Source organism: Gavialis gangeticus, unplaced genomic scaffold, assembly GCF_001723915.1.
Source record: "Gavialis gangeticus isolate Ggan-Ray unplaced genomic scaffold, GavGan_comp1, whole genome shotgun sequence".
NCBI lineage: Eukaryota > Metazoa > Chordata > Crocodylia > Gavialidae > Gavialis > Gavialis gangeticus.
In genome coordinates this window covers 57,400,061-57,421,932 of record NW_017729031.1, presented here as the reverse complement: position 1 = coordinate 57,421,932, position 21,872 = coordinate 57,400,061, and the positions used below count along the sequence as shown (strand labels likewise).

Genomic DNA, 21,872 nt, shown 5'->3' with positions numbered 1-21,872 from the left:
GTGTGCTGCATCTCCCATCAGTGATCCAGATTGGGTCACACTGGGGCTTTATAATGTACCATGGGCAACCAAAACAGTGCAGCAAATGCAGACAGGTGGGGCACCTGTCTGTACACTGTCTCCTCATAGTGTACTACAGATGAGGAGGGGTGGGACATAGAGCAGCAGAGTACCAAGAGTCCCTAAAATGCACTATTTGTAAGGAGATAAGGGTAAAGTGGGTAGAGAAGCCATAAGTGGCAGATTGCAATGAATTATACTATCAGTCTGGGAACAGTATTAGAAATTTTCAATGTATATGTACCACCGGAGAGGGAGAAAAGGAATGTGCTGCTTAGAAAACTAGCGATTTACTTGATTGGTGGGAGACTGCACATAATAGAGATTTCAACTGTATAGTTGAAGTGGGTGACAGAACAGGGAAAGAAGGAAATGGAGCTTTAGACAACTCATCTAGACTGTTAACAAATGTAATAAAAGAGGAGTTGCTAAGAGATGTGTGGGTATGGGAGAAAGTTTTCACTAGAAAAGACCACAGTCATGGGTGACTGGTGCCACCTTAGTGGGGGGGGCACATACCCCCCCCAGCGACCAGTTAGTGACTGGGGGGGGTCTCCCCACAGCCAGTCTCACCGACCAGAAAGCAGCTGCAGCACTCCCGGAAGCGGCTGCAGCACTACATCCAGCACTCCCACTCCCCAGTCACCGCTCACAGGGGGTGCACTGCGACTCCCACCTGCCCCCCCCCATGCCCATCACCTAAGTGGGGAGCACAGCCTGTCAGGGTGTGCACCAGAGCTCTCAGGGGGTGCACATGCACCCCCTGCACGACACCACTGACCGCAGTGGAAAGAATCAAGAATTGACTTTGTGCTTGTATCAAAAGAAACAGGGATAAGGAAGAAAGAAACCATACATGTGGCTTTTAGTGATTACTGGATGCTGAAGAGGGAAATGAGTCTTAGTAACAGCCCCATGGCGTGAAGGGACTGTGGAAGTTAAATGTGTGGCTGTTAGAAGGAAGAAATATATCAAGTGTACATGAGACATTGAGGGGTGGTGAACACTGAAGAAATATTTCAGGAGTACCAGAGATTGGTGGATGATGAGGAAGAGGATGGGAGAAGTCTTCAGGAATGAAGGCCAAAGATGTTTGGGGAAAAGTGTAAAAGTGCTAAGAGAACTGCAAAGAAAGATGTAGGTGCTGCTAAAGAAAGCTGCAGGAGGAAGACGGGTATGAGAAGAGCTAGAAGAAACAAGGCAAGAGTTAAAAACCTGGTTTAAAAGCAATACAAGAGTGAAAATATTCTTAGCAAAAGCACACTGGGTGGGGGAAAACAAAGAGTGGTCCCAATACCTTTCAGGCAGAATGAAGGTGGCAAAAGGAGAGCTTAAAGCAGTGTGGGAAGAAGGTAGTGCCTGGGTGGAAAAGCAGGAGGATGTGTTGGAGGTGACAAGAAGATTTTATGAAGAGCTATACCAGCAAAAGGAAAGAGGAAGAAGATGAAGTATTTATTGGAAGAGTTTAAAGAGAAAGTAGAGGAGAAGGAAGCAAAGATGGAAAAAAAAACTTAAAGGAAGTGGAGGAGTGCTTAAAAACCTTTAAAAGAGGGAAATCAGGAATGGGTGGACTGCCTATGGAATTTTACAAGAAATTTTGGGTATGGATAGGGAAGGGATAAAGTGGAAGTGTTCAAGGAAATAACAGAAACAGGAGAGGCAGGGAAAGATTTTATAAGAGGTGTTGTAATCTTACTCTTCAAGAAAAGAGAGCAGGAACTTCTGAAAAACTGGAAACCGATTACACTCCTTAATATGGACTATAAGTTAATGGCCAAGATGCTGGTTTAAGAATGAGGAAAAACCTCTAGAAGATAATACGTGAAGACCAAATATGCGCACTACCAGGTAGAACAGGGGTGGGCAAAATACAGCCCGCCAGGCCATTCTATCCAGCCCTCAGGACCCCTGAAAAATTTAGAAAACGTTTATCTGCTCCTGTCTGTCTGTCAAAGATGACAGGGGCAGTAGGAGCCCAGCCTCACCCTACCCCTAACCATTTCCCTGCCTTCCTGCCCCAACACTGCTACAGCACCATGTGGCTCCCAGCTGCATTGCCAGCCTGAGAGCACAGGGCCTTGCTGGTACCCTGGTGCATGTGTGTGCGCGTGTGTGTATTTTCATAGGGTGAGTCCCACACACACCCCCCACCATACATGTACACCCTCACACCCACACCATCTCACACACCCCAGCCATCCTCCATACCCACCCACACCCCACGTATCCACACACGGCCACATGCTCCCACAGCCCCTGCACCTACCCACCCCCACAGATGTACCCACATCCACCCGCCCACAGCCTTGCCACAAACCTATAGTCTCCCCCCACACACAATATACAAGGGTTAAGTCTTCATTCTAAGCTATTATATGCAATCACCTCTGTGTACACTACAGGAATGCATGTAAAACAGGACAAAATATTTTTTGAAATCAAAGTAATGAATGTCTTAGATGTTCGCTTTTTAGAATATAATTTGGTATTTTTCTGGTTCTGAGATGGCAAAACCCATTGCTGAAAGGAGTACTTCTGGGGGCAAGGGAAGAGACTTCTGGTACAAAAGGTCAGGGGTTAGGGGGTGGAACTTCCTATCCCAAGATGGCAACCAGGGGGCGAGACCCTTGTCAAGGGGTGGAGCTACCTGTGCGCCCCTCGACAGCTTGCAAAAACTCGATAAGTGGCCCTCTGCCCAAAATAATTGCCTACCCCTGAGGTAGAAGGTTCTCCGAAGCTATCAGGATGATCAGGGATGCACTGCCCCACATCAAAGTGGCAAACACAAACAGTTATAGCAAACCTAGACTTAGAAAAAGCATATGACAGAATGGATAATGATTATATATTTGAGGTGCTAGGAAAAATGGGTTTCTCAGAGAAATTTATATGTTGGATAAGGTTACTGTATAGAGAAGCAGAGAATCAAGTCTAAATTAATGAGCATCTAATGGGCCCATACAGGAATGAGACAAGTTTTAACACACCTTATGAGAAGAGCACACGGCCGAATCTGACCAGTCACGTTGCTTTCTCGCTTGCATCGATGACCTCTACCTAATGCAAGAAGTCTACAGGCCAATTAGGGGAGAGGCACTGTTGCATCTGGTTTTGGCCAAAGGGGATGATCTGGTGAGCGAGCTGAAGATTGAGGGGAAGCTAGGTGACAGCAACCGTGACCGCATGTGTTAAAACTAGTTTATGGAAAGTAATTAACCTCTGTGTGTTTAAGGGGTTATCTTTCAATGAAAGAAAGTGCCTGAAGCTGGGGCTGCATGAACTGAAATACTACATCAGTTGGAACAAGGAAGAGATCAGAGATGAAGCGATGGAGAAGAAGTAGAGGAAGAAGGATTGGACACACTTGTTTCCGTAAACCAACAGAGAGGATTGATGGGAGGGCAGAGCGTTTCTGTTGGTTACTGAAGAAATAGAGGCTTTTTATAAGGAGGGAAGTTGCCAGGTTAAGACCCCAGTTTTGACCATTAATCTCACAATTCTGAAATGGAGTTCTTCTGCCTGTGGAAATTCTCCAGTCCTATAATACAAAATCATTGTATTGTGCTGCTGTGTTTGGTAAGTGACTCAAACATGCAACCAAAATCAGCTATTAAAGACAATTTGTGACAGGATTTATCTTTTATAAACTCTTTGCAGCAGGTATTTTGCCTTCCTACGTACCATATAGAGGAGGGGAAATACTTTTTCTCTCTTGCTGCAGGGAGTAGGACATGAACCACTAGCTTAAAGTTGCAGCAAAGAAGCTTAGGTTGGATGTCAGGAAAAAACTTCTTCACTGTTGAAACAGTAAAATACACTGCCTAGGGAAGTTGTAGACTCTCAATCTCTGGAAGTATTGCAGAGAAGGTTGGACAGCCACTGATCAAGAATTATCTAGGTGTAGATGTCTGTGTTAGTCTATGGCTTTTTACCATGCTTCTGGGCTTTCCTAGTTGCCACATAGGGCCAGGGGGAATTTTTCCCCTCCTGCTACTACATGTATCAGGTGTTTTTTAAGCCTTCCTCCAAGGCATTAGGGTTGGCTGCAGCCAAGGCTGGGGATTTGGTATGAGGTTTGCCAGTGCTTCTGTTGGAACCTAAACCTGGAGGTTCCTGGCTAGAGGGTCTTGCCCCTCCACTTGGGGTCAGACCAATTGTCAAATTTGGAGTCAGGAAGGAATTTTACCCCATAATCAAATTGGTATGGACTGTGGGAGTTTCTGCCTTCCTCTGTAGTGGAGGACATGGCCCTCTCCCTGGGATCTCTCAAGTGTATTTGAACCACCCTTACAGCAGCAGGATATTGGCCACTGTGGTCCCCTTGCTTTAGCTGTGGCAGATTAGGGTATTATGTCTTGTGTTGTGTCAGGGTTGACTATGTGGTTTTGCTGAGAAGTTAGACAATAGATTTGTACAGGTATGATCCAGCCTCAGGCAGGGAGTTGGACTTGATCTCTAGAGGTCCGTCCCAGCCCTACTTCTCTGTGTGTGCCAACAAGCGTGGGGGAGGGGGGGAACACCTACTTTATTGGAAGCAGCAGTGTGTTACTTCGACCTGGCTTAGCAGTGTCTGCATAAATCACTGGTTCCCAACTTTGGGTTGCAACCCAAATGAGGGTTGGGGGGGCAATACCGGCGGTGCCACATACAAAAGACGAGCCGTGCCACGTGCCAGGAGCCGCCCTGCCCCCAGGCTGCCCCTGCCGCACTCTGCTGCCAGCAGTGGGTCGCGGCAAAGAAAGGTTGGGAACCACTGGTATAAATTCTGGTGCTTCTGCAGGGCTTGTTGGTGCTTTTATCTAAAGCTGATTCAAAAAAGCCCCACTAAAGTGCCCAATATATATAGAAGTTGAGAAAGCCAGGTCCCATTAATGCAATGCCTCTTCTGGGCATGTGCTAGGCTCAGTTTGGGAGCGTGCTGAGTTTAAAGTAAAGCATCCGCCCATCCCCATCTGCAAGCAGCCTAGCATTCTTTGATTCTCTAAAGTGACTTGATACTATTATATGAATAATTAAGTGTTTATGTATTAGTATTTACTAAAAGGGTTTCATCTTGTCTGCTTTCATATTGCTTCATATTTTAATGAAGTAGGTATATATTTAAAAAATGCCTCAATGTTGCATTTACTTAGCTTAGACTGTTAATATTAGCATGACAAAAATGGAAGTCCTGATATGCTCAAAGTTTAGCCTGTCTTGCACAATTAACACGCAAATATGTTTCTTTACTCATAGAGGATCTCTAACATTATACAAGGCCTTTGTTACCTTTGAAATATGATAATCTATTCAGATGCTAACAATTAAGTAGCAAAACAGTTTCTTCTTATAAAGGAAAATAATCATTTTAGAGCATTATTGATCACTCTAATAATACAGAGCAACCATGAGAATAGCTCTCTGTAAATGTAGAAAGATTATTACTTCCAAACTATATCATATTTTCATTTTTGACATCACAAACATTGAGAAAACAAAAATAAGTTATTATTTTTAGTTTGCTTGAAAAAAATGTGAGGATGCAACTGAAGTGAAGATTAACTTTGAATATTTTGCACTTTTTTAGCTGGATTATCAATGATTGTGAGAGTTAAGGTTCCAAGCTATTGAAACCTACTTCCCTGCTCTGAACTCAGAAGAAGAATGGTTGCATGCTTAAGATTATTCATGATTACAATGATTTTCTTAAATGCTTTAATAATTTGTTAGCAATAAGTAATACAACACATTTATGCTAATAAAACATTGCCATGCATCAACTTCAAAAAATCTGTAATTTCCATATACTCTATGTGGATATGCTTACTAATTTGTTTTTTAAAATGCTGACATAAAAGGCAGCGGTTCAGTTTTGCTCTCTTTTTTTCAGAAGCCAAATGCAGTGTTTCCTGAGGTTCAATATTTGGAGTATTTTCAGGGTGTGTTGTGGGACCTTATATTATAGTTTCATATACTTTACCTACTAAACAAGTCCCAGGTGAAATTATTATGATTTTTGTCTATCCCTTCAGGTACCATCATCTTCTCCCATTTTTAAATAAATCATGAGATATAAAGATGTTATGTGTGTGATGTCTTAATGTCTTAAAAAGGCTGTTTGTTTTTTCAATAGGTCGAGAACAGACCCAAGTATTATGGAAGAGAGTAAGTAATATCTTATTGCAAAATACAGTCTAATGTGAATCACCGTTACTAATTTTTGATGTTCAGTGAAGGCTCTGGAAGTTCACTGCATAGTCACTGTATCTCATCTGTATGTTTAACCCTGCAGGAGTGTGGGGCTAGTTTAAATTTGCAGGCCGATTTACCTGGCAGGGTGGTGACTTTGCAAGAGGCTGCCTCATGGGGTGCTCAGCATACTGTATGTGCGAACAACCTTGCTGTGGTCATTACCTTTGGTGTCTACAGCCTGAGCAGTAACTGCACAACTCTGCTGTGCCATGTTCCTATCAGTTGTCTCATTGTGCATGTGAATTGAAGAACTTTTATTCCACTTCACCACAGTATTTCTTGCTTACCTGCAGATTCCTATTTAGGTAATGCTATTTTGTCTACCTGAAATTGCACCTGCAATTTCAGATGGATGTGGTAGTCTTCAATTGCTGTTTTAGCCAGGAAAACGTAGTGCTTGCTATCTGTGCTGTAGTTTTAAATGCTGGCTTCTTTTCACCACAGAGATGGTGGCTACTGCAACATATCTGTGTGTGCAAAAATCTCTTTGGAACCATATAAGAGGTTAAATGCTATTTTAAATATACATTATTTATATTTCCTGGTACTCTATTTCATACTATTACACACAGATGGTTACGTTTCATACAGAGAATTAAACCAAATTTTATTTCTGTGTTTACTTTGCTATAAATGTATGTACATTGGGCAGATTATTTGGAAGATTATTTAAAATCCTCAGTGCCTGGCAGATTATGAAGCTGCCCCAGAGTAGTACATATGTAGGTCCCTCTAGCACATAGTATTAAGCCAATAGGGTGAAATGGACAGATCTATCTACTAAACTGATGTTAGAGGTACACTTGTTTGTAGTTTGAAGAAAAAGCATTCTTCCCTTGATATATTTAAGCAATTTTAATGATCTAGACCCAGTAGTCATAAATAAATATGTGGGTTAAATTCCAGGCAAGGAGAGAAAATTAACATAACAAAGAGATTCCTGGAAAATATCTTCAGTTTCAGTGGAGTTTCTTTTAAAAAGCCCAAGATAGTTGTGGCTGTTTAAAAAAAAAAAAAAAAAAGAGGAAAGAAAAAGATGAAGTAAGATTCTGAAAAGTGTGTTTTGAAACATCTTTGACTGCAAATAAAGATGTGCTTTGTTTGCTAGATTTCATGGTATGATCTCAAGGGAAGAAGCCGACCAGTTATTAAGTGTTGCAGAAGGAAGTTACCTCATTCGTGAAAGCCAACGGCAACCTGGTACTTACACTTTGGCGTTAAGGTTGGTAATGAATATTTCACTTAAAAAGTTATAAAGTATAGATAATGGTGGTAATATGTGAACCTCAACCACCTATTTCCTTTGTACATTTTCTTGGAATAGTCGGTGTGTAATGAAGGTATATTTTTTTACCTAGTTACAAGTCAATATCATTAGAATCCTTTAAGCCTTCCAGCATGAGATTAATGCTTATCATTTGAAACATTGAGATAAGTATTTACAGCTGGTTAGTTTTATTTTCCTATAGATTTTTCCTCCTTTTTCTCTTCTGCCTTTGCTTTCCAATTCTGCCCACGGATAGCCACATGGGAATGTTGAGAAAGGAGGTGAACAGGAATTAGAAGGTGCTTCTGTGTTCTTACATCATTCAGCCAACTCTGTAGCAGTGCTGATTCTTCCCTGGTTGCTTGTTTTAAGAGCCTGTCTGGTGCTCTGACTTCTGTCTACCATTTATGCAGCTTTCTGTGAACTAGTCTGTATACCTGGACAGTTCTGACCTATCTAGGTATGCAAGCCTAACCACCAATTCTATATATGTCCAATAACAGAACTGGTTTATATCCTCAATGAAATAGGCAGAATATGATTTTATGGTGTCTAGTAATTTTGCTTTCAGAGATAGCTTATTAAATAAATTGACTTTTCAGTTCTATTTCAACTTATCTGCAGATGTCTCAGATCCATTTTTGCATGTGTTCGGCTTTAAGAGCAAGTAGTACTTCAGGAGAACTGCTAGGGTGGCACTGGTCCTGTTTATTAGCGGCCCATCCTGTTTGTAAGCCCTTTGTACCCTGTCCATTTCTGATTCAGAAATGGACAGCAAAAAGTCCTGTTTTTCAGTTCGCTGGTGGAAATATATGTTACTCATTTGTCCTCATGATTCTGTTGGCTGTGCCTAGAGGTAGGATGGTGTAAAGCCTGGAGGAGAGGGGATATGAGCTAGGAAGGGAGGGAGGTGGTGGCTCCACCCCTTGCTGCTCATTGGCCAAGGGGCCCAGTGCCCATCCCCCCCATCCCTCAATGCTGGTTGGCTGAGGTGGTGGTAGTCCCACCTCTCACCACTGATGAGCCAAGGGGAGCTACCCCTCACCAAGGGGCTGGTCAGTATTCTGGGGATGAGTCAGTGGCTGCCCTAAGAACTGTTCTCACATACTTAAAATGAAGCATGGGCTTAAAATGCTTTCCCAGGTCAGCAGATGCCTTTTCACATATCAGTAATCACACACAGTTTTTTCTCAGGCAGATTAGACCAGACAAAAATGTATCTAACAAATTGGAATTTTAGTTCATTTCATTTTGTGAAGTACCATAAATTCTTTTTCCTACCCTTTTGGAGGGTCAAGATTTTATTTGAATCCCACAACTTAGGTGTGGCAGAGAGAAAAGTATAAGGAGAGGGAAAAAAAGCAACCTCCTCTTCTATTCTCTTGTTGCATAGATTTGTATGTAATATTTTAATTAGTAGATTGTACTTTACTCATGATCTTTGCGGTGTAAAGTATCCACAGTCTTTTTAACAATAAAATTGAAGACCATTTTTTTTGCCACTACCTTCCCCTTCTTTGGGCATGATGAAGTGCTATTCAGTCTATTAGTAACTATGGAGAATATTAAAAGCAAGTAAAAGGGATAAACCGTGCACACTGCATGCCCCTGGAGGCTGGGGGGGCATGGCAACCACCCGCAGGTGGCGGTGGCAGGAAGCAACGTTGGGTTAGGGGTGGCAAGTGCCAACTACTGCAGATGCCACTGGCAGCAGCAGCCAGCGGCAATCAAGGACTGCCCACCAATGCTGCCGGCAGTGTTGGGGGGGGTGGGAAGGGTAACAAGCGGTGACCGCCTGCAGGTGCCTCCAGCAGCATCGGCAGCACTTTTCGCATGGGATGCACTGCCAATCTCAGTGGGTGCACATGCACTCCCTACTCATCGCTAATGTGATAAACATTTTTAAACCCACTTTTTAAATTTAATTTAAAGATTTGGCTGATAAGGCCGTTGAACTGTTGCTATCCGTTTAAAATAAATGAATATCAGGGAAATTCTAAAAGACTGGAAGAGTGGTAAAGTTCTGCTAATACCTAAAAAGGGCATGTGGGATGGACTGGGTAGCCATAACCAGATATGCTGGCATCAGTCCTGAGCCAAATAGTAGAAAAGGTATTGTAGGTCAGATATTGGGACCTGGATATCTGATAGTACATCTGATATCTGGTTATGGCTACCTAGTCCAACTCGCTTGCCCCTTTAAGATTACATAGAATCACCTGCAGTCATTTCAGAATCTGAGGTCTTCAGTGAGATGACTAAATAATTAATCCAGTTTACTAGGAAACTGTGCCTAAGTATGCATATAGCACGAGTGAAAAATGTTGTTTCCTTTCTGGCCCTTTTTGCCTTGTTCTTGCAAACAAACCGTTTGAAACTGATGAAATTTCTGTTACCTGAAGAACAAGTTGCAGACTCCAACAAGTTTAATTCTTGTAAGCTTTTAATAACATCTAGAACTGCTTGATCACATCACAGCAAGCTCTTGACCCAAAAATTATGAGTGCTCCATTAGTCATTCTGCATAATGCCACAAAAAGGTGGAGTTTAAAGAAAGCTACATGGCTATGTCAACTAGTGAAACAATGGATAGGAAAAAAGAGTTTTTCTTGAAACATCCCATCCTCTGATATCAGTGCTCTAGACATTCCACAAAGAAACAGAAACTTTGCTTTTGAAAGTTAAGATTTAGTATTGTTCTCAAAGGCCAACTGATAAATTTGCCTTGGATATCTTGAATACCAGCACAGGACAGGACAAGGTATGTTGAAATGCTAGTGCATATGAACAGGAGCCTCAGTAATATTTATCCAGCAAGAGTTTATTTTTTGGATAGGCTGGACATCTGGCAGAAAGAAAAATATGATTCATTCTGGGATTGTGGAGAAAAGGTAAGCATACTGTGAACGAAGCTGTCCATCTCCTTGTCTACAAAAGTCCCACTGGGTTCCCTGGCAATGTGGAGTACTCACTCAGTAGCCACATGCGCCCAACCCGCCTGCCACGACTTTGATGATTCTCCAGTTCAGTGTATTGTCCAACGCGTGCACATCCAAAAATGAGACTTCGAGCTGCGCAGGGTCTGTCGCTGTTGAGGGCTCCTCCACCCCTACACCCTTGCCCGGGCCTCCTTGCATGTCCACCACCTGTGTGCCGCTTCAATTGTCCCAATCTCCCCTTTGCAGGGCGCAACCTCAACCAAAACAGCAAAAGTCAAACACAAATACTGCTCCCGCCCGGAGCTGTGGACTTCGGGCTCCAGTGTTTACTCTTAGCCAGGTCCACCTTTCTCACTTCGTGTTCCCTTTTTCCTTCCCTTAGAAGGGTGCCTTCTGCCCCTCCTGGGGCCCCTTCCCCTTCCGGGATTGCCCGGTTCCTCACCGCAAGTGCGGTGTTACCAGTCCGACTGCCCCTCTTCCTAGGGGCTTCCTGCTACTCCGCCCCACCCCGCCGGTGCCAGACACTCCCGGCCCTATTATTCGGGCTTTTAACTTCTGGGGCCACAGCCCCGAATCACACAGTCCCTCAGGGCCTTACCCCTGCTCCAAAACGTGTGAGGGCAGCGCGTGCCGGCGTGCATCCGCCGCTCTGGACTCTCACCGGCAACCGTCTCCCGTCCCAGCTCTTCCGGTTCCACGCCCCTGCTCCTTGGTTCCAGTGTCTCCTTTATGCCGCTGGCACTGGTCCCACACCTGGAACAGGTAAGTAAGTGCCCCGCCCTCCAGGGCCGTGGGCAGTCTGTTACCGCAGGCGCTCCCGCCCCACGCGTCTCGGGGCCCGTCAGCTTCTCCGCTCCCGCACACATACTTTGGGAAATTTGAGGTAGCGATATTAATAGAAGTGTTGAGTCTAAGTAGTGCAGAAACATTTTAAGAGAGACAGTAGCTGCTGAAACTATTATACAGCAAAAAAAGAAATATGATCAAAAAAGTACTAGTTTGCATTGTTGTAAATGAGTTTTCTTGAGAACACTTAAAAATAAAAATAAAAAAAGGACTGCCAAGATATTTCTCTCTCTAGTAATCCGACTAACAGGGACACATTTATATTGATTTGTATTAACATATGTGAATCCATTGGAGGTATTTATTGTGGTGTAATGACTCGCTTTCACTCTAATAAAATAAATTCAAAGATGAAAAGAACTGTTGTTTTAATGGCTAATCTAAAGGCAGAAGTTCTGTCACTGAATCCTGATCTTGCAAAATGCATGGTGCTTTATGGCCAATGGGGAATTGTGGTTGTTTGGCAGCTTATAGGATGTAAGCCAATCAATGCCTTTTTTTTTTTAATATGCAATTTTTTCCCAAGGTAGCAGGTAAAGTATTAATACATTAATGCTTTTACCATGTCTGTTACAAGGTAGAAAGAACTGAAAGAAACTCTTGAAGACAATAAAGTGTGTTTGTCCCTACAGAAAAATATAAGGTAGCTCTCCTGATGATACAAATTTGTTTCTGTTTGCTTGGGGAAAAGTTTTAATATCCGAGTTCCGAAATAAATTTTCAAGTGATGGCAAAGCTATACTTAAGAGGCAATTTCAGTAGACTTTAACGTCACAGAAAAATAGTCTTTCAGTTTTGCTATGCTCATTAGTTAACATTTGCTATGTTATTAGTTTATTTGATAGAAATTTGCATTTGGGAGTATGCTTTCAAATTGAAATGTTGAAGGTAAAGATGCCGCTTTGCCATAATTAAGCATTTAACTAATTGTGATTTTACCAAGGAAAATGTTTTTTCTTGCTGCTTTCTACTACTAGAGCAAGTAAAATAACATGCTATCTTGGTCATTTCCCTCAGTTTCCCTCAATATTGGGTCTGAAAGTGTTTTATTGTCTTTTATACCTTAGCTTGTCATCTTGCCATCTTTCCCTATGACTGGCATAGCATCTTTCTGATATATTATTCTATCCAGTGCAGACGATTTTTTGCTAGGGTGCCATTGCATATGGCTAGCTTTCTCCTTTAAAACTTTTACAGCTTTCTTGTTCACTATTAAAACAATGAGTACATTCATTCAAAAGAAGTGCCATATTTATTCAATTCCAAGACAAGGTTCCTTCCTCTCCCCCCACCTACTCCCCCCAGTTCAACTTGGGGAAAGAAACCATGCATCTTGGAATCGAACATGAGGTGGCCATGGAGGGCAGGACAGGCAGCTATGGCTCTGGCCCCAACCCTACTTCAAACAAGTATGTGCTTTCCTTACACTACTTGAATTTCAGTGTTTATCTGGATGGACTTCAATTTCATCCACTGTACTAGGTATGGGTGTATTGAATACATGGGCAGTTGGTGCCTCCTGAGTTGGGGGGGGGGGCACTTGCCCCCCCCCAGCGGCCAGTCAGCAGCCAGGAGGAAGCGGAGGTCCTTTGCGGCCAATTGTGCCAACCTGGAAGTGGCACTTCTGGGTTGGCATGGTCACTGGCCACAAGGGAACTCTCCTCCCCCCCGCTCCCTGTCGTTGCAATTTACTGTAGGGGGGACCATGGGGATCGCATCTCTTGGCACCCCCACTTCCTGGCTAGCACTCTCAGGGGGAGCACCAGCACTCCCTCCTGCCCCCCCCGCCCATTGCCTAAGTGGGGAATGCTGGCTGTAAGGGGGTGCACCAGCACTCTCAGGGGGTGCACATGCACCCCTACACATCGGCACTGATTGAATAGTGGGCATGTTAGAACAGATTGGCAGCATTGTGACCATTATGGACAGCATAATGATACTGTCCAGATCAATACTTTGATCTGTGGTTCTCAGTCTTTCTGGATTTGAGGCAGCCCTTCATAACTTTTGTAAATGAAATGCCACCCAATATCAAAAACTAAAATTACATATATTATAGTACCTACCTCTTTGCAGAGGGGCTGGGCAGTGGGATGCAGGATTGTCCAGGCAGGGACAAGCCTGAGCCTGTGCTCAGTTTATCTCCTCTCACCTTACCCTGGCATTTTGGTTGAGAATCTCTGGCTTTAATGGATCAAATTTGCCCCATTTCTGCACTGCAACTTTTAGGTTGTTTTAGTATAGTGCACAAGGGGTCTCTCTTGCTGTGGTGATTGTCAGCAGTCTGGTGGCATACACAACAGTTGTCTTAAGACATGAGGGCAGCGTCTCAGTAGGAGTCCTTAAGGCTAATGTAAGGGACAGTGGCAGTTAACAGTAAGTTCACTAATTCAGTTTAGGCCATTGAGACAACAGTAGCTCCTGTTTGCTATACCAGGCCAAGTTTTGCCACAGCAAAGAGATGTTATACTTGGTCCTCCAGTGTGCCTGTTCTCTCCTACCAATATATTCTGTAATTTTTGCAAGAACGTTGTCCTAAAATGTGTTTTGACTGTGTTTTGAATTTTTTTGGCACATTGGGGCATTGCTTAAAAGGGTAGAACTAAAGCTAGGTTGTTGTAATGGCATGCACCTTAACTTTGTATGCCCTGTTTTCATATGTTTAAGTCTGCATTGCTTTACTACATTTCCTGATTTCAGAATTTTAAATTAGCCACTACGCACTTTCTGAAAATGCAAAAGGCACAACTATACCATCTTAGTTCTGCATTGATGAAATTTTTGGAGTATTTTATCATACAATATTTTTCGTTAAAATTGATCAAAAATTACTGAATAATGAGAATCAAAAGGTTAAGAGTTGTTTCTGTGTTCACAGGATTGAAAAACAAGCCATTATTCATTTTTATAAACTTTTTTTAGAAATATTTTAATTAAAAGATTAATCAACATAGAAGGCCTTTGCTTGGCTTTGGCTCTTTTGCATCTTTCCCACAATGCAAAGCAACAGTAATACCAGTCTGTGACCACTCTAAGAGTTACCCGTGTGTAAGAAGAATACCCAGGAGCTATGAAACCAGGATAACTCAAATGTGTGGGGCATTCCCAGAGAGAGCATGGGTATGCATATCTTATAGTGATTTCGAATTGTCAGTACAGTCTTCAGGAACCAGCTGTATAGGCTGCTGCTGGACAGAGCAGCCTAGAGATGTGCATTAGCCATATCCCCTTCCGGTTCCTGCACCAAGCTCAGGCAAACCAAAAAAAATCTAGACCCCTGTGAACAGAAATTTTACCAATTCTGTTTCCTTGAATAAAAGCTAATGGACGCTAGACCATCTGTGTGAATCTGAGCAATTGCTTTTCTTCTAAATTGTTGAACCACGCTTATCCTGCAGAGGGATGTATTGTATGTAGGAAGAGACCACCCACAGCCCTTCTCATTCTGTTCCTAACTCCTTTGCTCATTCACACCTTGTCAGACTTTATTCACATAACAGTGAACAGCTCCAAAAGCTATTCAACTTCACTGTTTGAATTTGATGCTAAAGAGCTGCACTTCTGGAACAATCAAATCCAACTAAAAGATATGGAGTATAGTGTCAGCATCACAAATCCCACCTGATGTTCCAAATGCACAGGTAAGTAGGCTTAACACCAACTACAGAAGGAATTGGTTTGGCCCTGTGTCAGTAAAGAAATACCAACCAGTTCTACAGTACACCAGCTTTGTTAACTTTGGGAATAGACTGGACAACGGTACTGGACCAGCACTGGAAGTACAGCTAAAATAGGCAAGTCATGCTGTCTGGTTTAGGAGGTTGCATGCTGAGCTCTGGGCCAGAAGGTTCTTAGCCCAAAATTGGGTCTGGGCACTGACCACTACGTGGGCTTGGGGTGTGCAAGAAAATTATCTCCCTCCCAAGGTGGTGCAATCGCCTACCCTGGAAATCTTCAAGAGGACCTGATGATCTTCTGAGGTGCCTTCCAGCCTCACAGTCTATGAACCTATGCAAGCAAAAGAGTTGTGCAGAGGTTCTCAGTTTCTCTTTCCCAATCCTGCTGCATTTTCTTTCCTTTTTTCTTAGTTGTTAGGATAGCCTGAGGGATGCCTTAGCATAGGGCTAGTCCACACTAAAAATTTAATATAAACTAAGTTAGGGTGTGAATTTAAAGTGTCATTCTTGTTCCTAAATAAATCCATGTGTAAACAACCCTTCTGTGCTGGCCTGTAAAAGTGTAAGCCAAAAATGCTGTCACACACTCAACATAACATATAGGCCAGGTCAACTTTTCCCCTTTAATATCAACAAATCGGGCATATGGTATAATGAGCCCTTGTCAGCTATGTATGCCACTGTACAATCATGCTTGTTCTATGGATAATCCATTTTTGGATGGTTTGGACTTGTTTTATGACCAGAATGGCTCCATATTCAGTGATTTGTCCTTTTCTGCACCCTTCTCCAAAAGGCTTAAGACCTTTGCAAATAATTACCTAAATCTCATTACAGTTCTGTCTCATTATAGATCTGTGTGTGGTTATCTGGGGAGCATCTTTCTTAAGCACACCCTGCCCGCCCACTTCTGCTCTGAGCATGATGTCCTGGAAATGAAGTAGTACAGCCAGGTTGTTCCCCAACTCTGCTGTCAAGCACTGCTGACAGAAATCAGAGTTGCACTCAGAGTGATTCTGCTGCCTTATTTCAAGGTTTGGTGCAGGTAGAGCCACAGCAGGCCATGCTTGAGAGCTGCAACCCCCAAAGCACTGTGGAAGGGGACAGATCTACCCTATGGGTGCTTTGCTGAGATAGGATAGCCATGTTCCTATGTGAGTGCAGTTCTCCTACAGTAGACATAGCCTAAGTTAGGGGTGTCAAGCATATGGCTTCCTAATTGGATCTGGCCCACAGAGCTGCTCTGTCCAGCCTCCTGCTTTACCGATAGGCTACTCAAAGCTGGGAAGCAGAGTCTGCCACAGAATTCAGGGCCCTTTGGCCCTGCTGGCCATGGCCATTGATGGTGAACTCAGCTTGCTGCCACTGCCCCCAGCCCCTCCTCCAGATCCACTTCTGCCACCAGACACCTGCCCCTGGACTCCTCACTGCTGCTGGACCAGTTGCCACCACAGAGAGGGCCCCTGTGCCTCGGGCTGTTTCCAGCCCACAAGGAGCCATACAGGCTGAATCTGGCCTGGGGCCCCAGGTGAATTTGACAACTCTGGTGTAGGAGGTTTGATTTAAGAGGCTCAATCTTTGCCTGAGCACTGACTAGCCACCAGTCAGTAATAATATTAAAAAAAGAAAAGAAATTAATGCTAACCGTTCGAAGTCAGGTTTAGAAAAGTACACTTCAAATTTTTTTTAACGGCTGTCTCTGTGCTATTGTCAAATGGGCTTTCCACTTACATAGGGAGCTGCATTTTGATTAGCCCTGACTGGAGGAAAGTAACCGTTGCTATTCAGTTATTTGGCATCTTTACTGTTTTTCTTTGAGATTGAGTGCTCTTTTAAGGTGACACATGAAGCAAGTGCATTTTTGTTTAAACTCAAGATAAAGGATTACTCAGAGTTTCTCTCAAAGATAGAAGTAGATTCACAGGAAAAAAAAGAAAAAGATAAAGTAAATGCTTTTGTTTGTGTGTGTGTGTTGAAATTAAAAGCTGTACTTCAAATGAAATTGATGGTCGGAGCCTAAGTAGGCCTGCAGAATTGCATCATTTAAGGTATTGATCAGAGGAGAATGATGCAGAGAGACAGGAAAAGCAAGGAACACCAAGCATCAAAATATTATATAATTTCATCCCTTAATCAGCATGTAGTTTCTCATATTTTATTTAAAGAGAATACAGTGGCAAAATTTATTAACTAATTTTAAATAAGAAAATGTTACTTATTTTTTTTGCAACCCTGAAGTGAAGTTTTCAAAAATTATCACCATTGCATATGTAGTCTCTGTCGGAGAGTAAAAGTATTATAAAATACATTGTGGTGTAAATTAGATATTCCCAGTGGATTAAAAGAATTAGAAATTCCTAATTAATTCCTGCGGGCGTTAGATCTGCTTTAAAGTCAGCAAAACAGTAAGACCTGGCTTAATGCCAGGGCCTGTAGCTGATGATGATAACAATAAGACATCATTCACAATGTAGCCTTTTGTGGTCAAAAACTTGTTTAATAATTAAGATGAGGATAAAAAGGAAATATGGAGAGATTGTGCTAGTGGTAGGCGTTGAAGTGTGATGGTACTGTGTGTTCTTTTGAGCTGATATCTGCTGTAGCAGATTTAGTTGGTTACCATGGTTTCCTTTCCTGCAAATCCTATTGTTGCAATATTGAGAATAAATTGAAATAAGGTTCAGCCACATGATTTTTTTTTAAAAGGTAATTCTGTTAGTCCTGATTATGAATCACAGGTTTTGTTTACACTGTTGGGTTTCAGTACATTGGAGAGTAGGTGGCATCAAGACAGAATTCTTAAGGGAAGTTAAATGTTAGGAAACTTAGTGATCCTTAGTTTGTTTTACTGATTTTAGTATGCATTATACAGGAATTGGAAAAATGTTTTAATGCTCTGAACAGAAATCCTAAAATGATAAAATGGTATTACAAAAAATTATCACTAATATTCATTATAAAATGAGCCTTCAGCTAGAGTGTACATAATCTCACATCCTATTAATGCACTTACTATACAATACTGCAAAAGCATCTTTTAGATTTTGTAGGACAATTTCTTGCATTTTGGAATGTTGGAGTTTTCAAAAGGTATTTCATGAGGTTTCAAGGAACACTCATGGGTGGAGGGTGGGCTCACAGCCTGCCTGCAACAATGCAGGTGGGGGCACTTCAGCAGCCACCCAGCCGCCCGCTCCCCAGCCCTCCCCCGCAGCTAGCAATTGTCAGCAGCAGCTAAGAAGGAAGGGGGAGACGGAGACCCCCCAACAATGCAGCTCCTCCCCCCGAAACTACCCCTGCTGGGGTCTTGGGGGGATCCAAGCTGGGCTCATCAAGTGGGTGGGGGGGAGGGCTCCACTTCCCAGCTCCTCCCCCAGGTCTGGATGCAGCAGCCTCTGCTGCTGGCAAGATGTGTAGGGGGTAGGGCAAGGAAGGGAGCCCCACCCCCACCATGTGGGCCCAGCACAACTCTCTCCAAGACCCAGTAGGGGTAGCTGGGTGGGAGACGCACCCAGCAGCAGACTGCTTTTCCCCACCTCCCCACTCACCCCTTGCAAGCATCTTGACAGCAGCTGCTGTGCCTGGACATGGGGTGGGTGGGGAAGAGAAACAGAGCCTGCCCCACCTGCCTGGCAGGCCCTGTCCAGCCTGGCTTCCCCTGCTGGGTTCTTGTGGGGAGCTGTGCTGGGTCTGTGAGTGAAAGGCCTCCATTTCCAGCCTCCCTTCCTCCCCCCACCACCCTAGTTCTGAGCATGACAGCCTCTGCTACAGTCAAGATGCTAGTGCAGGGGGCAGAGGAAATGGAGACTCCCTCCCATGCAAGCCCAGCCCAACCCCCCCTCCAAGGGTAGTAGCTGGGGGGGCTCGCTTCCCTCACCCTCTCCCCCTGCCTGGCTGCACAGGGAGGAGACAAGTTTTCTGTCCCCTCTCTGTGATGGCCCCAGAAGGAGATGGGCCGAAGCTCTCCCCCATGTGAGCACCAGTCCAGACCTGCAAAGTCACGTGGGATGTGGGCAGAATCACCCAAAACTGAACCTCGCAGGGAACCTGTACACAGGTTCCTTAAGGCACTCTGCCCCAGAGTGCCCTTGTCATGGGATGAGGGTTAAATTTTTGTGCAACTGGCCATTTTAAAAGTGCTCTGGAGCCATGAACGTTTGTTGTGTGGTGGCTACAGAGTGCTTTCAGGGGCCTTATTGTACAAGATATGTAACTTCTGTACACACCCCAAGTTGCAATCCTGCAAAGGTTTCAATTACACTATCTTCATTAGATTTATACACATCAGGGTAAACTTAAGCATGTCTTTGAAGGTTCAAGGCCCAGGACTGCAAACGTTACATTGCTTAGCACAGTAATTGCACAGATGAGATGGGGAAAAGAGGCTAAATCAAGGGAAGAAAAGAACAAGTGTTTCTTACCTGTAGAGCAACTTATTTTGTGAAGATGGATGAATTGCATTTTTAATTATGGACTATAGCAACAAAATTAAAGTAGATATTACACCTTGATCCATCTTCTGCCTCACACAGGAAAAACGATCCAGAACACTCTTAAGGTTATTGATGTGTCTGCCCTCTCTGTTACCTGATTTGTGTGCATAATTACATGTATAGTATAGGCACACAGCTGGGTGTCCATGTTTGAAAATCTGGCCCTCAACATCATTATTCAGAGGCTCCATTTAGATAAACAGAGATAGTTCATATTGCTTTTACAGTCATCATTTTAAGCTAATGCAACAGCGTACACTGGTTTTCTGGAGGTTATTTTTACATAAGAACCAAAATATTTTTCTAAAAGGCTTGAGTTCTGCAAAAAATTAATCTTTCCTTGGGGTCGTGTAAATAAGCCCTGCTGGCTGGGTGTGATATCACACCAAAGTCTTTAAAATTTATCAGCAATCTTAAAAACAACTGTATGTCTGTCTAAGTTGTTGTCCTATAAAGAGAATTTATTTCTCTGAATAGAATTACTAATTAAATAATTTAAGTTTAAATTTAAATAATTAAATGATGTTTGCTCCATCACCCAGGTCAGCTGGATGAAAGGGCTAAATGTTAAGTTGGCAATAGATAATGTGATCTTAAAGGTTAGGTCTTCTCTTAACAGTCTGAGAGGAATGTTTAAAAAGATTCTTTGATTTGCAAATACTGAAGCTTAATGTTTTCTTTGAGGAGACAAGAATTTGATCACTTAAATCTGAAAGATATTCATAAGTAGAACTTCTTTGCCTACTCCATGTCTGTCTAGAAGTCCCCTTAGGAATTCTGTGTGCATCGTGAACTAAGCATCTGTATGTAGTAAGTATGTATTTGTTTGCATGAAAGAAAAGCAGGGATATTCTTTCTTCTGTTTCATTGCACTATTACAATAGGCCAGCTATGGGCTATAATAAACTAACCTCGGAGAACATCCCTTAGACATAATAGATTAAAAACCCAGTTAGGGTGCCTTAAATGCTTTCAAGCAATCAATTGTACAGTATTCTTACTACTCTGGGTTGTAATTAATTAATCCCAGTTGTATTAATCATGGTAGAAGAAGGCAAACTTCCTAATGATCAGAGATTTACTTGGCCTATTTTAGTGTACAGTGTATTAAATGAGAAAGTGTTAGTACACGTTATATGGACTACTCTAAACCTGATTAACCACTACATTCCAGGTGCATCTGCATGAGTGCTTCACTGCATAGTTGATTGATTAGCACTGTAATAAAGCATCACCATCTACACATGCAGTGGTATTAGGGTGCAGTAAATTAACTAACTCCATCATAGTATAGTACTGTGCTGAAACACACATGTAGATGGTGACGGGCTGTCTGGGGCATGAGGTTCTAAAGTGCGGGGGTTGCCTACTGCCTGGCCCTGCATTTTAGTACTCTCATGCCTCAGCTAGTCCCAATGCCTCCAACCAGAGCCCAGGGGCTGCCCCAAGCCTTCTGCCAGCCCAGGGCTGATCCACAGGGCTCAGACTGCTGCTGTCCTAGGTGCATGTGGAGATGCTGCACCTGCGAGCAGCCAACTCTGGCAGAGTTTATCACATTGCCTTAATGGCATGTGTAAATGCACCCCCAGTGTAACTCCCTGGATTCCAGGGGAGTTCTTGTATTGTTAAAATGGAGCAATCCAGAGGTGTGTCCTGAGTCTTCCAGAGAGGCTAAGCACTGTACACATATGTTGGAAGGCATAATCTCTGCCTGGAAATGCTTATCCCATAAGGGGAAAAAAAAGGTAAAAAAGGAAGGGGAAGAAAGACAAAAAAGTGAGAAAGTGGTCAAAATGGCAATTGATTTGATAGTTCTGTTGCAGGCTTTTTAACAAATACTAGTTGCATACAAACAACCTGTCCTCAAGTCTACTGAGCTATTATTGGCTGGTTTCTTGTAGGTGTTACAGAAGATGCACAATTGAGGAGGGAGTTTCTCTTTGTCTCAACACATCTGCACTCAACTATGACCATGTAAATCGCCACTCTTCTGGTAGACACTGTAAGATAACAGATGTTAATTCAGTTCCTCCTAGAGAAATCATGACCCCTCCAGGGGGAGAGATCTTCCAGGTGTGTGAAATTCTTACTGGTAGAAATGAAAGCCTGTCTGTAGCCTAGGACAAGCCCTATTGCATCTTGCTGTTCTTGGCCTTCTTTGAGTGGCCAGTAGCATGCTAAGGCCCTCTAAATAGTGGGTTCTCTCTTCCCTTGTAGTCTGAAACTTACTTCCCATCTGTGATGCTTGTTTTTTCTGCTGCGTTCTGTGGGCCATTTCTATGGTCTTCCCTTGCTGTTTATTCCTCTGATGTCCAGTTTGCTAAAAGCACTTGTAGTTCTGTTATGGCATATTTTTCAC

General features: G+C 43.1%; 1 protein-coding gene across 2 annotated transcripts in view; it reads left to right on the top strand.

Moving 5' to 3' along the window:
• Positions 1-21,872, top strand: part of CHN1 (chimerin 1) — a 176,734-nt gene that overhangs the window by 57,847 nt on the left and 97,015 nt on the right. For both annotated transcript variants that reach the window (XM_019522955.1, XM_019522953.1), the window contains exons 4-5: positions 6,173-6,204; positions 7,400-7,513. In XM_019522955.1, the coding sequence (XP_019378500.1) occupies positions 6,173-6,204; positions 7,400-7,513 (146 nt within the window). The remainder of the gene's footprint in view (positions 1-6,172; positions 6,205-7,399; positions 7,514-21,872) is intronic.